Genomic DNA, 15,483 nt, shown 5'->3' with positions numbered 1-15,483 from the left:
TTTCCGAATCACGCTTACGTAGATGCGCCTAAACACATTGATTAGAATAGCTCCCTACAATGACTATCCGTGACACAATTAGACGCCTAACCGAAGCTTATTTTTCATACATCCTAAAAGAGGAATGACGACTTTTTATACCTCATCTATTGCGACGCATTATTTTTTGTGGGTGCCGGTCACGGGTACGACTTCTGAACGCGTCCCTTAGAATAGCTCCGGACCATAACTGTTCGCAGCCTAATGAGCTGTGCATTTCTGGAGCCTTCTAACCGAACACAACTCATTAAGTCTTGACCAGAGTGATGTGTCATTTTTTTGAGAAGATCCAGCTATGGAGAACAGCTTCCGCTCAACGCTTTATGTCCGAGCAACGCATCGCGTGAGGTTGCGAAAAGAAAGTGTGCGGGTTTGCGCATGTGTATCCTCTATTGAAACTTGACTTTTCATTTATTAGTGTGTTGAAAAGCAATGCAGAGTATGATAAGTAAATAGAAAAAATTAAAGAAAAAACAAGCATCAGTTGCGAGAGGGAAGAAAGGCTTTTCTGCCATGCCTAGCTGCGTCTTTTTTTAATTAGCGTTTTGACCATCATTTTTATTTATGTGTGTGATTTCTGTTCTCGAGTATTCCTTTGTAAAGCTTCAATTTCAGCGAACTGTCTCTTTTGAGTGTTGGCAGGAACAACAAAGCGCCAATTGTGAGACAGTCTTGAGAGAAAAAAAAAATCTCCCGCTTAGTAATGGAAAACAGGCGCGCGAAATAATTATTCTCGGGATCGGCTTAGTACGCGGGAAGAAAAAAATGCACCAAAGAGGCGCAGAGTTGTGAAAGCCGCATGAGTGAAAAACTATCAAGTGCGTCCTTTTCGGCTCAGAAACCGAGCTTGCGGCTGAAAGCTTGAGAGCCGCCGCACGAACTGGTTGAAGCACTTTAAAAATAAAAATTCGTGTAGCACGCAATTAAACTGGCGTGATTATGTCACAAAGGGTTTACTTCTCTTTTGTTGTTCATGTAAACGACACGATGTCACGTACCAATGAAACCTAGTGGATTTCATTTATACTACTCCTGGTCTCGGCACATCAGGCGTAATCTCATCGTATAACGCATATATTTATAGTTTGTGTTCATTTTAAGCATCTAGCGCCATTTATTGCTAAATCAGCAGCTTCATACAAAATCTGACTATATTAACAGTAAGTCACAAGCCTAAACCAGACTGCTCTACAACATGGAGTTACAAAATCTGGTGAAGAATTCCTTGAGTTATGAGAAAAAAAATTTGTACTGTTTTCCACCTTTCTCACGTATCGTGGAGCATGTATTTGCGGTCTAGACGGCCGAAAGCATCCATTTAACTGCTAATTAGTGGTTTTTTTAACTGAACTTCCGTCAATTAATACATCACAATGCTAAAAAAAGAACCTCGTACATTTCACTTATCTTCTACAATGGTAAAAAATTACCATTAATAAGCAGCGCCTGCAGTTCCAGGCAACTATTCTGTATCACGCCGCGCTGGCTTCTCAAATAAAATTAGGCAGGTTGCGATACGTGTGAGTACAAGCTCAGTTACGTTTGCAAAGCCATGCTTCAAACGCATGCAGCTAGGAAGAGAGACAGAAAAAAAAACGTATTCGTCGGTTACGCAACAGGACAAGCTCGATGCGGTCGATCATTATGTAACAGAACGTACCCACATCTCCCTGTAGCTAACTGTGATTACGCAGTCAGAGAGTACTTTGAGGTTTACGTGTGAAAGCGATGACTTGTGCCGCTTGCTTTCACTGAAGTCAAAATTGCATTTCTTGTCCTCGATACTGAGGGCATAAAATAAAATGTTAACTGCGACTGAAGGACGGCTGTTCAACAAACTGGCATGACGCACACCAGGGCATAATGTTCGTATAATGTCGATCACATGGATGTTGATGGCACTTCTTATTTGCATGAGCACCGCGGACGTGTTTTAGATAACCTGTAACCACTTATTTACGCCCCACGACTGGTCGTGATATATTGCGAAGATATTTCAGCCGTTTAAGAAATATCGCCATAGAGTCGTGCCTTTTTTTCTATTTTTATATTATTTTATTCCAGTAGACTTACTTTTATTAAAAACTGCACTCTCTCTCTCTCTCTCTCTTTCTTTCTTTCTTCCTTTCTCTCTCTTTCTTTCTCTCTCTATCTCTCTCTCTCTCTCTTTCTTTATGTTGCACCGAGGTCAGATGTGACTTGCGCGCATGTTTTGAAATCCTAAGATATAAAAGTTAGAAAGAGTTCGGGAAATAGGCTGCTATCTGCCCGAAAAGTTTGTTCGAGATAGCCACGTCCGACTGTGGAACTTTGGAAAGCGTTGACCAGTAAAATTAAACTAAATTCACTCTGTAATACCTGCGGCCAGAAAGCAGTGCTTTAAAAAAGCCTAACCCGTCTGACGCATATCGAAAACAGGTTCATGAATCTGATGTCCGTTGAAATTCGTTCAGATAGATAATCATGCGAAAATCATCGTTGTCATAGAAAATCATGCGCTCGCAACATCGCCTCGAACACCAAACTGCCGACGTGGTGCGTTAGCAAGGAAAAAAACTTATTTTATAAACGAAAAATTCATATCCCTTTGTTTTCTCGAGCGGTGCAGTAGACCTCCGTAATATATGCATAACTTGCACTGCCTGGTTATTTTCTTGCTGCGATTTCGAAACAACATGATCCCTGGCCTGTCTATCTATATGATTGCTTAAACTATGTGGTCGCTTACTAGGTGAGCGACAAGGACCGAAACGCCGATTATACACATTTGACGAACTGCACATCTTGTGAAAATGCCATATCCTTAAACAGTGTTCGTCATTTTTCAGAGAGCTTATCTAACATGAAAAAAGCTGAGGGTAGCCAATACTGATGTTTACCTCAGAACCGTCTAGCTGTGCGACCAACCTTCATGGCAATAGCATCCACGTCATAGATTGTCTTCTGGTAAGACTTTTATTCACCCTTTTTTCATTGCCCATAAACACATGCAGGAGCGCGGAATCCTCAATAGCAAGGTGTAGACCATGCATTTGTATGGTGTCACACATGTACTTGTGCCGAGAACGTTTGTTGCGAGGCATGGTGCGCACAGTACCAGTCTTCAGTTCTTCCAGGTTTTGCACATTTGCAGCTCATGGGCTCATCGGTGGCTGTCTTTCTGCATACATCCTACGAAGGATGGAAGTATAATGGTTAGGTTAGGTGTGAACCAAAAAAAAGCAGAGAAGTAAGTGTATGATCAGTGATCTTAAGCTGTGCATATTAAAGCCAGGCTGTGACCCTCCGCGGTGGCTCAGTGGCATTGTGTTTGGCTGCTGATCCAGAGATCGCGGCATAGAATCCCGAACGCGGCGGCCGCATCTCTATGCAGAAGAAATGCAAAAATACTCCTGTTCTGTTTGACGTCAGTGTGCGCGAAGAACCATAAGTGGTCTAATTTAATCCGGAGCTTTCCGCACAGACGTCCCTCATAGCCCAGGTGTCGTTACGGGACCTTACACTGGGTATGCATGCATGCAAATTATTCTACGCATTAAAAAGCGTTCTCGAACTCCCGTAAGAAAGTATAGAGGTGCAATAAAATGTTGTACTGGCTAGCGTTTGTAAATAAGTGTCCAGGACAGTGCTTCAGAGGGCACATACGTGCACTTCGCGCAAATGTTGCCTTCTCGGATAATAAACGAGGCCATCTATAGTTGTCATTCTACGGCTTATCGGATTACATACTAAGGGTGCTAGTTACCACTAGAGTTCACCTCATCATTAGAGTTGCGAAAAATTCCCACCGCTGGAGCCAACTAAACGATCAGCTTTGATATTTTATTCTTATTATAGGTAACCTCACTGTAGCATTCTTGGTATCAATGGTCCTCACTGAAAGTGGTAAGTAAAAAAATCAAAGTAAAGGTCAGCTACAGCACTTTGTTTGTTTGTTTTCTCGTCTCTCGTGCTTGTCTTGTCTGTTCGCGCTGTTCGGTACAGGATGCTTAACAAACTAGCGCGCCAAAACGTTCCAGCTACAAAGTCAGCGTAGTGCAAAATGTTGTAAAAGAACGCTGTTATGGTGGCCATAGTGAAAGGAATTTAACATTAAAGCGCGGAAAACTCGCATGACTCTAACTCTAAAGGTCTGCATAAACCTTAGCGCTAAATGTTTTGGTGCGCCTAACATTTTGTACAACTCATCTTACGCTTTACAGGTGTTGAAAGCAAAAGCTGAAGTTCTTTTTATATTTCTCACGACGCTACAGATTAGGCAATACACACGAAAATTGTGATAGACTGGCTCATTCTTTAGGAATCAAAGGAAAATTTAGACTTTAATTCAAGAAAATATGTTCCGGCGCATAAAACATCACTCTCTTGTCTGTTTAATACCCTTAAGTTTTGACCAGCCATTACTAGTTGGCACCTGAAAGACTTACGAAAATTATCTTGCGCAAGAAACTTGTTTGTTTTCTTTATTACAACGTCTTTAAAATGCAGCACTTAATATCAGCAGGGCACTGAACACTGAACGTAATAGAAATAAATATTCTGGTATTTATTTCATAAATGAAGTTTACCGTATGCGAACAGTTATTTGTGTCACAAACTGATACTTAAAATACCGAAGTGCAATCTTGAAAACAGAAAAGTAGAAAGTATTGAAGAAGTATTAGACCGGAATTAGAAAGCTGAAGCGCTTCCTCAACCGCTGTCACAAATATCTGGCTGAAACATCTTACCTGAATATAGACCAGGCAAAGTTCATAATAGAAAGGTCCACAATTTATTCATATGCGTGCAACATTTTATCTATATGTATATAACCAGACTACACCCATCCTTCGGCTATAATTCATTGATCGACTTAAGTGGCGCGGCTCCGTACCTGGCCTGCGCAGCCGAACCTTGGCATATCACAGTGACCAGTGTCCTGGAAACCCGCCTGTCTTGATCGTGTCATGTGCCGAAAAAAAGGTGCGTTCCCTGTAATAATCCCATCGCCTTTTTACATATAAGTAAGGGCAGGTACCAGCACGACCTTTATGCAATTATTGATTTATTTCAATTGCAAACGCGATTTTGCCATGCTAACAATCGAGGAAACCGTGCACATTTAATCTGTAGCTGCAGTCGTTGCACGTCATGACGGAGAACATTGAAAATCGAATTAAGCCTACGCCACGACTTCACCGTCAGCCTTGCGATGCGCGTGCGCTGTCTCGCAACGCGACCTGGGAGTAACTTTCAGCGAAAATTATGTCAACATTTCTCAAGAGCGGCACTGACTCATGTACACCCTGTTGAAATCCTGTGTGTGCGTGTGTGAGCGCGTGAGCTTTTTGTGACTGTGTTTGACTTTATTTTGCTCGTTTTCACTTGGAGTAGCCCGCCAAGTAAACTTCGAGGCTAACATATCTAGTGATCATTAAACAGTACCTCTTTTCCTTAGTCTATATTAGCACACTAAACTTTTCGCAAATTTCACGCGTGCACCTTTTTCTAATTTTTTTCTCTTTAGTTTAGAAAGATAAAGAGCCAAGCCAAAGATAGGTTCATCTAATATCAACATAAAAAATGCCACATGCCTATTATTGTTGAAAGCTGCTTTTTTTTAGAACAGCTCCGAAGTTATCATTCTTACAGCGAGTAGCTAAACTGTGGCAGAAAAAGAGGCACGCGGTAATAAAAAATTACGTTTTTACGAACATGTTTCCTTATTCAACGTATCCGACCTGCCTTTGCCTCGGCTGCTCGCACAGCGGGATCCTGCCGCTGACATTGCTACGACTCTGCCCGAGCGGCGCATTTGGCTGCTGCTGCGTCCGTCCGCGCGCCCTCTGTCCACGTACTTTTTCACGTACTTGTAGAACAAGGCGTGGCTTATTACCCAGGACGAAACGGAAGGATCAATTAAAGACGGCCGGTACGCAATAGCGATAGCCTTTCGTCTACTTCGTCCGGGAGAGCTGTGCGCCATCAAAAGCTGTGCGGAACGCGCGCGGATGAATCATCGCTGCCGGTGGCATCTCGATCACGTCAGCCGCGTTGCTCACGGTGCATGTAGAGGTTGGGCTTTTCGATTTCAACATGAAATTCAGTTTTTGAAATCCCGTTTGAACCGAGAAAGGTCAGTATTCTTGGCATAGCTAGCTGCCTGTTGAATGCGAGTTACACTCAGGGAGTTTAACATGAACTAAGTAGGGGAGCCAGGGATATGATGCGACGATGGTATCGTTATATCAGCAGCGCAGTTGTGCGGTTTAGGGTATTTCTCCGCTAGCTTGGACGCCTCTGCAGACTGGAAAGCATCAGGTCCGCGCGGCTTTTTAGCTAAACACTGTTCACTGTCATCGTCTGCTTAGAGCAGTTCGTCGCTTAAGTAGGTTAACCAACTGCGTGTAGGACACGTACACGAAACCGCGCATGGGTGTCACGGAAAAGTGTGTTCTGGCGACCGCAATGATTGAGCGACAGTTCCATCACAGCCATCAGCAAGCATACCATGCACCGCTCTCGCGCACAACCCAGCGCGACCACCCGAAGGTGCCATGTAAACCTAGTAGAAGTAAATTACCAGTAAATTTTATTATCGTTCGTTCTCTTTCTCCGGAGGGGCTCAGAGCTCTCCAGTCCTGGTGATTCGGCGGTGATGAAGCGGCAGGCGATGATGCAGGTGATGAAAAATATATTTACAGGATTTACAAACTGAAAGTTGCCAATGCGAGGTCGCACAGGTAATACAAGCTGTAACTTAGACAAAACGATCTCACACAGAGCAAGGTTTACAGAGTCTTACTCATCGACGAGATAGATAGTTAAAGCCTAAAAGCCCTTTAGAAGTACGTGCTAAGCACGGAGCCTTTACCCAGACTGTTGTATATGCTTTTTCTTGCGTTTTTAAAGCCTTCAGAAATAATGAAGTTCGGGAGATCATTCCCTGACACACGCTTCAAACTTGAGTAAAATTCTCATACACCCTCTGAAGGTTCGGCACAGCCTTGAACCCAGGGCTGAGCTAAAGAAACAAGAAATATTCAAAATATCCTCCACCCCACGTGTTGTTCTTTACTTTATTCTGCTGCCGGCTGCTCTTGCTTCTAACATGCAGTCGTCCCCCCCCCCCCCCCCCCCTTCTGCTCACCTTCACGCGCTGGACATTGAAGGCTTACATTTCTTTTCACAAAGTCCTCCAAGGTCGTCAGCGTGTTTGCAAACGTGAGACTTACGGGAGCCAAACAAGTTGGCGAATTAGTTACCCTAGCGCCGATGATTGAGGCCCGATGGGGGAGTTGGGGTCGCGGCGCGTTGGAAAGAGAAGACGTTGCGGGAATGCAACAAAAGAAGACGGGAAGTCTTGCATACCTCCCTGTTTTCGTAGTTGCGCCACCTTCCGTTACGCTCCATGCCCACTCCTTCCTTGGAGTTAGCGCCGGTACACCATGGCGGCGCCGTTAAGCCTATGGCTTCGGCATGCGCCGCTTTTTTGAGTATGCCTACGCGGACCATGCGGGCAGGGAACTTCGGGAATGTTTTGCGAATTCCGGAGCAGAACAGTGACCTCAAAACAATGTAATTAAAATAAAGTTATTGAGGCCGTGAACAAAGTGCGGCCTTATAATTCCACTTTCGTTTTTGTCTCACCGCTACCTCATTCTCATTTAGTTATGATTTCAAACGACGTCTGCAGCTTCTACGAGCACAGCTCCGAATACTACCATTTGAAAGTTAATTACTGGTCATTAAACTGTTCAGATTCACAAAAGCACTGAGCTGTACTTTAAGTTTATTAACACAGAAGTGCTACATTAAATCACCAATAAAAGTGAGTATCTCTTTCGTCGAAAATAATATTTGCCAAGAAAAAACGCTTTCTGAAAAAAAAACCGAAAAAAAGCTCGACGAATTTTCAGAACATACAAACTGAAAAGTCCAACCCCTAGTAATATAACTTAACAAGGTGATGGTTCGGGCTAGTGGGTGTGAAGAAATAGTCTACAGTATCCCGCTTTCATGCGGCAAGGAGTACATTGGGCAGTCAGGCAGATGTCTTAATGAGCGGTTAAGCGAGCACCATAGGGAAGTTAGGGATGGCGGTTCCAGCAATTTGGCACGGCACTGTCGTGTTCATAAATGCAAGCCTGGTTTTAAAGAATGCAAGGTGATAGGCAGAAATGCCGATAGATTGACAAGCGAAATTATCGAGGCTGCCGCAATCGAAAGAGCTGCACCTGAAAGCTGCGTCAGCAGTCCGTCATTGTCGCTGACAAAGAAAGATATGGCATTTTTAGCCTCGGAGCAGTATGCCAACCGATGAAATGTATTGCATGTGATTTTTAAGCTTTGTTCACAAAGTATCTTGTCTAATCTGACTGGTATCATTCGTTACTTCTTGTATAAATTCTGTGTGCACCAAATAAAGCTGTAATGGAAGTTAGCGCTTGTGTTTGTCCCCTGTTTTGTTGCTGCGATATGGATCATAACCTAGTAATATGTTATGCCAACACCGACACCATCGACTGAAAAGTAGCGGGGGGGGGGGGGGGTGTAACTGTCAACGCCGTCTTATGTACCCTCGGTGATGACGTCTAGAATTCTGAGAACCAATCAGAGACCCCTGAAAGGTCACGTGAGCTATGACGTCAGGATTCTTGGAACCAACCAGAAGCGTTGTATGAGTCATGTAATTTGCAAGCGGTCACGTGATATATTGCGCCAAGAACGCCACGCATGGAGTGAACCAGTGAGCGATGCGCTGAAAAAAATTGGCTGGCGTTTCGTTGTTCACAAGCTTTTCAACGTTGAAGCACGTGCTAGTACCATGGTCAGTAGTCCATGTTCTCTTGGCCAGCAGGCAATTGAGGGATTCGAAGCTTTCGCTCAAAGAAAAGCAGTCAGTTTGGTATACATCTCCACTTTCCTCGTGTGGCGCAAAGTTGATCTTTAAGTTGAAAGGACAGGTGCAACCAGCAAGCAAGTGAATATAGTCTAGCCTAGGAGCTGCATGCCTAGTTCTCTGCGGGAGATCAGCTATTCACGCATTTTACTTTTAAATTAAATACTATGGTCTCTTTAAACTTATCCATTTTAGCAGTTTGATTGTGCCTGAAGCATATCGCCCCATTTATGTGCACGCAGCGCTTGAGGGGGCACAATCATCTCGCCCACATTTTCCATAACACTTCTCAAAGCTGAGCAGCTGATCCATAAAAATATGTTGAATTTCTCTCTGCTAGTTACTTGGAAGCCACCGGCAAACAATTCAAAGCCTTAAACTTTGATGCGCAGAATCACAGCGGGAGCAGGGACTAATTCAATCGTTATAATAGCTTCAGATTGGTTTCACCGTAGAAAATTAATGTTTGCACCCTTTCTATGGGAATTTTAACGTACTGCGACATTTTCAAATACTACGAAGAGTGCATACACCAAGAAGTGTGATTGCCCGGAAGCGCCCTCCGCTTGTCCCCTGGCTTTGCCACTGCATGCCCTTCTGCACAATGGAGTGGACGAGTTTTACTTGAAATCTGCTCATTACTCCCGAACTTTACGAATTGTTTTTAACCCTCATGTTTCTCCAAGCTTCGCTCGCATTAAGTGAACGGTAAATCTTAACCGATTCGAAGCCGGCCACTAAATGCTTCCGCACTTCTCATAAAGCGTTATCATTCATATTCTGAGAAGTAATGCAAGCGGGGTGAACTCTCCGCGAGAGGAAGTTAAGGTCACATACACGTTGCAGGTGGACAGCCTTGCTTCTAGTTACGTTAGCATATTCCTGCATTACCGGCGCTACCTATAGTACCTGCACAGTCGCACACATCAGGCTTGTATGGAGGGGATTACGGCTTGAAATTTTCTTCCGGAACTGTCTTGCGCGCAGCTAGCAGTTCATGTCTCTTGCTGGTGTGGCCGGGACAAAAACGCTGCAGTACAATATTTCGTTATAAAGGGCGTCTTCCAATAATGTACAGGTTTCTTGCACAAGTTTTCGAAACTCGGAAGTCAAGAAGCTGCTTAATTAAGTTTGCTCTGTGCTCGCTACCGGCACGGTGCACCCGTCCATGTCTAGTCGTGTCTCTAATGAGCGAGAAAATTCAGCTTTCTTGCGACTCCACGTTCTAAAAACATATGCGGGCAACTGTACATGCAGGGCTTTCATTGTCGTGCGTACCTGTGACTCTCTCCGCGCCCACGTACGCTCGTGTGGAAATAAGTAACTTGTTCTCGCACGCTGCCGTCGGTACGTGCCGATGCGGGCAGGTGGCCTTTGAGATGTCCCGACAACCGTTGTTTTGCCAGAAAGTTATTGCGCCGAAAAATGGTGCATCAGCGTTTAAAAAAAAATGGTAGGGTTTTAACGTAGTTAAACCGAGTAGACGAGCAAAAGCATGTGTTTATCCTGATTAGCTCATGTTTTTGCTTTGCTGGGTCGTCGGCACGTCTGGCGACGATGTTAGACCCAGGTTAAGCGGTAATCGGGGTTAACCTGATCTGATCTGTAAGCACCATAGACGGAATTCGATGAATACGGCCATGTGCAATTCACAGCGCGAGAGTGCGTTGCAGTTTAACACGAGGCGTGATCGGCTCCGGCGATAGCATAGTGCACTCGCGCAGTGGCCAGCGAAGCTGATCTGTTCGCACCACCGCGGGCTCGAAACCCACTCGCGGCAATATTACTTTAATTCTGCACGCTCGAAGTCAGAGACACCACAAAATTCTTGTTTGAGTTCGACCCCGTAAACTAGAGCTTTCGCATTAGAACGGTTCTGGACATTTAATTGTTGGAATAAAGTTGCATCGTACCGGTTGGCTCGGTATTGCACTACCTCCTGGATCGGCCTTGTCTTTAACGCGTCTTTACTATCCTGTCTTTCTATCACATCTTTCAACTCTCCTACTATCTGCACGTGGTAGCGATTGCGGCTCGTCTTGAGCCAGTGAGCAGGCCTGTGCACTTTCCTTTTCTTTCTTCCTGGCAACAATCTATCTATCTATCTTTCATACTATATGGCCGCTGTCGTTCATTTCGAGAGTTCGCTGGCGCAATCCTGGCTGCAGTGTCCAGGGGCAGGTTGTTGAGATCCCACACTGTCTCGGGAACAGGTGGATTGTACTCACCCGCGTACACTCTTGCTGCAAAGAATTCGGGCCATTTATTTGTTTTTCAGTCGTTTAATTGAGCGCTTAAGGTCATTCAAAATGCGAAAAACCCTGAACAGGTGTTGGCGAAGATTATCCTCTCTCTACAGTCATTTAGCCCTTCAAGCGTTCTTTAAGTGCCCCACTACACAGCTGAAAAGCAAACCTTGAATCCTAAATCATTTTCACCTAAAGTGTACTTCCTAAACCAAGCGTGGATGCACCGTTACTACTTTTTTTTCTCTAATCTACCACAGACTCCTTCTCTCCCCGTGGTGCGCTTCACGTGTCCACCCTTACTGAACAGATACCGTGCCTTTCCTTTCGCACCATATACTCTTCATCGTGTTAGACCTTTCAAATGATAGTTATATGTCTGCTGATTTCCCCCTTAATTTGTTCAATCACAAATAGCTCTACGAAAATAAATGGTTCAGTTGCAAAACTACTGCGTCTATGATGAAAGTGCCTTCATCTTACTTGTGGCTAAACAATATATTGTCAATATACAATTATACAAAACCTTTTACAGTGTTGTGGAGGCCGGCGACAATTTCTGCAGTGTTTCGAAGGAATTCAAATCGACATGCGAATGAAGTAGCAGGAGTGCAGTGAGGCGCACAACCTCGCTTCTAGTTGCGTACACATATTCTTGGACTACTTAGCTGACTTCATCGCGAAAGCAAGTGCCAGAATGGTATGGCACCTGCACAGTTGTTCAGTGCAGTTCAGTATTTAAAGAGAGGAAGGCGCTGTTAGCCTCTTTAGACAAGTTTATATCTGTTGTTACAATTCCGTGAAGCATAATGCTTTCCTGTGGGAAAACATACTTCGTGCAGAAGAGGACGAAGCCTCGACGCTAATCTCGTAAAATTTACTTTGCATTTCAAAGTTTCCAACTTCGTCCAATCCAAAGCATGTTAAAGTGAATGTGCATACGTGTCAGACGAACATTTTTTTCAGGATCTCTCAAAGAAGAGAAGCCGGAAGGCTGTGAAGATGATTTATACAAGTAGCGCATGACAGGATAGAATCAGGCAAGTGCGCCGACTGGACATTCGTGACAGCGACGCCGGTACAGATTGTATCCGCCGATACTTTTTCAAAAAACCTGCAATCTCGATTTCTTCAAGGATGCTATAATATATCTGAGTCTGCTTCCAGTAGCATGCGTAATAAAATGTTTGGTGTTAATCTCTACAGAAAGTGCAAATATCGAGCTTTTGTATCATTTTGCATTGTCGCAGGCAGCCGTATAGTGTTATCCCTCGGAGGAGTGGGTAACCGAACGAGCTAGCCTTCGCTCTACATTTTTGTCAGGAAACTTTGTCCGATAAGCTTATTTATTCGCGATTTACAAAGAGCTTGACTTAGACGTCATTTACGTTAGTAGTAAGTCCTTGAAGGCAAGAACAGAAGTGCTCATTCAGCAACAGGCTTCTCCAAGCCATTTTTATCTGACATCTCATCGAAGTGTATATGTTTCATAGGGCCGGCAAAACTCATTCCTGGCCATAGGAAGCACCTCACCATGCTCCCGTGGGCGTGTCAATGTCTTTCTGCCTCCTTCATTTCGGAAGCTGTTCGATATCTCCCCCGAAAATGTGTCACCGCGTGTTTCGCCGTAGACAGCGTGGGTTGGCGCGCGCGAGCGCAGCAGGCGGGCCCACTTGCGGCCCGATTCGGGCACGTGCAGCGAGGGACAGAGGGGGGGTGCTGACCTGAGTGCTGCCCGTGTTCTTGCCGCCTGTGACGGGCGTGAGCAGGCGCTCGCAGTAGGAGCCCTCGAGGAAGAGCACGCCGGAGGGCCGCGCTGCCGTGTCGTTCTCGTAGTAGAAGAGCAGGTTCTGGTAGAGCACGAACCAGCGGAGCTGCCAGCGCGCGCTGTCCGCCGTGCGCTTGCAGAGGTAGCCGCGCAGGCAGTTGTCGTGCAGCGCTTTCTCGGACAGCGACAGCAGCTGTCCATCGTTCATGCGCAGCGCTCGCTGCATGGCCGCTCAGCCGCCCCGCCGGCGCAGCCACACGCAGCCCCCGCTGCTGCTGCTGCAGGTGCTAGGGCCGACGGCCGCCCGCGCCATGGGCGCCGCGTGCCGACGTTGACGCCCGCCGCTCGCCTGGTGTGCCGTCGACGCTGGCCCGCTTCTCTGGTCGACGACGCTCTTCCGCAGCACGCGTAGGAGCTGGGGTGCAGCCGTCGCCGCCGCTGCCGACGCGATTGCCGCCGCAGCCGACCGACGGTCGATGCCGGCACAGGGGCCCCTGGCGGCCGCCGCCTCTTCCCGCCGTCACGTGGGGGTGGCCCCGGCATCCTCCGACTCACCTGGACGCGCCTCCTTTGCTCACCCCCCCCTCCCCTCCTTCCTGTGACACGCGGCCGAGTTCTCCCTTCGCGTCCCGGGGCGGCACACCTTCTCGTTCCCCTTCCCGCTCTCGCGGGCGCCTCCTCTCCCCACACCTGTGGGATACGCGGGAAGAAGGGTGCCGTCCCGATCCTTGCTCACAGCAGAGAAGGAGCGGGCAAGGGGGACCGGCGTTCCTCCGACACGGAGAACGCTGCCGGCCCCCTTGTTGAGCGGAACTGGGTTAGGCCGAGGAATCTGTGTCACAGGGCCGCTGCTGGCTCTGCGGGCCAGGGGCGTGCGACGGTACAGTGACGATATATTACGCTGAACTCGTGCCGGTCACAAAGCCGCAAAACTTGGGGTTTTTTAATTTAGAAAGAAATGCAATTTCATGGTAATAATGAAGTATGTTTTGTGAGACAATAAATCGCCGCATAAATCAACTTTATTGGCTTACAAACGCAGTAAATTCAAGAATAGACCTTACTAAGTCGTACACTTCAGAGCTTTCTGCCTCTGTTCCTAAATGCCGATTTTTTCGCATTCTTCTTTATGTACCAGACACCTAAAAACTGGCAGCTTAAAATCAGGCACCGTACTTTAATTGAATATATGCAACAAATGCCTTTTCTCCGCTTTTGATTTTGCAAGCGAGGATTGAGCCCAGTGTACTGTCAGCGCAAACCAAGCACCTGTGGAACAATATAAACCCACTCAGAAAAATAAGCTGATTCTAGTTGAGGAAAACTAAACACTTCCGCGATTAGCGTCCCTTGTAGAGGTCCGTGAACACTATTTTAGAAAAAAGTGCTTACACATTTTTTGTAAATTTTCTACTCGTGAATATTTTTTATTTACCATGCGAATTGTCTCGCTATCGTCTCATGTGATGACGATAGCCAGTACTATATTGTTTGAGAAACAAAATTAGGTATTACATATTATCCAAGATATGTTGTGGCCATGCCCAATGGGACTTAAAGGAGAGGTTTCTCACCATAAGAACATATAATCGACTAAATATCAAATCCTTCGTAATCAATTCCAGGCATTGAGCGCGTGCAGTTTCAAGAATAAATGCGAGATAGGTTATTGGACAATGTAGAAAAATTGTAAGTAATAATTAAACGCCCGTGCATTTTTTCTTCAAACAGGCATTTTCAACAACCATCAATTTCAAGGACACCTCTATCTCGCAATCAGTTTTTGTTTGTTTTCGAATGTTACCAAAACTCATATCTGATTTAACATTGAAATTGAAATAGTTTATTTCTCAAACACACATTACAGCGAGAAGAGGGGCACTGAGAAAGCAGCTTAAGACAGTTTGAATTAGCAACCTGTGCCCCAGGTATACATCGACAGCAGTATGTTCGCGTACAACAGGTTTGAGTACAACATAATATCCCTCAAAAAAAAAAGAAACGAGAGAAAAAACAGTATAACGACCACCGCGCACACGACAATAGAAAGCCTATGCGCATAAAAATAATAAGCAGCATACATTACAATACACCACATTTATCTGCAATGATATCATAGAAGATTCGAAAACATCGAGGTTACATCTAGCTTTATTTTTATATGCATGCAGCTTTAGTGTTTTAGATCGTTACCTTTAGAGAGAAAGAGAGGGAAGCACGCTATAAGAAAGGCAGGGAGGTTAACCAAAAGGGTGCTGCTTTTAGATACCCTGCATTGGGGGAGAGGAATGGGGGGGGGGGGGGGGGGGTAGACTTTAAATGTCTCCTACACCTTCCAGCTAGCCTGATATAATAAACGCTCAGAAAATACAATTAAGATAGCAGTGTTTAGAGAAACCTTTAGCTTTTATATGGCATCCTCTCCTGAAAAACATGCAAGAAAGCCATTGGATCGTTGATTTTTTTTTAAATTTAATTCCTCATCTACCTCTAAACGGAGTAACGGAACATTGCGAAAAGTCGAAACAACTGCTCTTCATGCAGAG

The 15,483-nt window shown here is 45.3% G+C and overlaps 1 protein-coding gene across 1 annotated transcript in view; it reads right to left on the bottom strand.

Annotated features, from left to right (window-relative positions):
• The window catches only part of LOC144125860 (ras-specific guanine nucleotide-releasing factor 2-like), a 306,954-nt gene extending 293,565 nt beyond the window's left edge, over nucleotides 1-13,389 (bottom strand). Inside the window, exon 1 of the mRNA XM_077659607.1 lies at nucleotides 12,894-13,389. Within this exon, the coding sequence (XP_077515733.1) occupies nucleotides 12,894-13,163 (270 nt within the window). The 5' untranslated portion in view covers nucleotides 13,164-13,389. The remainder of the gene's footprint in view (nucleotides 1-12,893) is intronic.
• Between the last annotated feature and the right edge of the window lie 2,094 nt (nucleotides 13,390-15,483).

This window comes from Amblyomma americanum, chromosome 3 (assembly GCF_052857255.1).
Source record: "Amblyomma americanum isolate KBUSLIRL-KWMA chromosome 3, ASM5285725v1, whole genome shotgun sequence".
NCBI lineage: Eukaryota > Metazoa > Arthropoda > Arachnida > Ixodida > Ixodidae > Amblyomma > Amblyomma americanum.
Note: the sequence above shows the minus strand (reverse complement) of the source record. Positions and strands in the feature narration are given on the sequence as shown.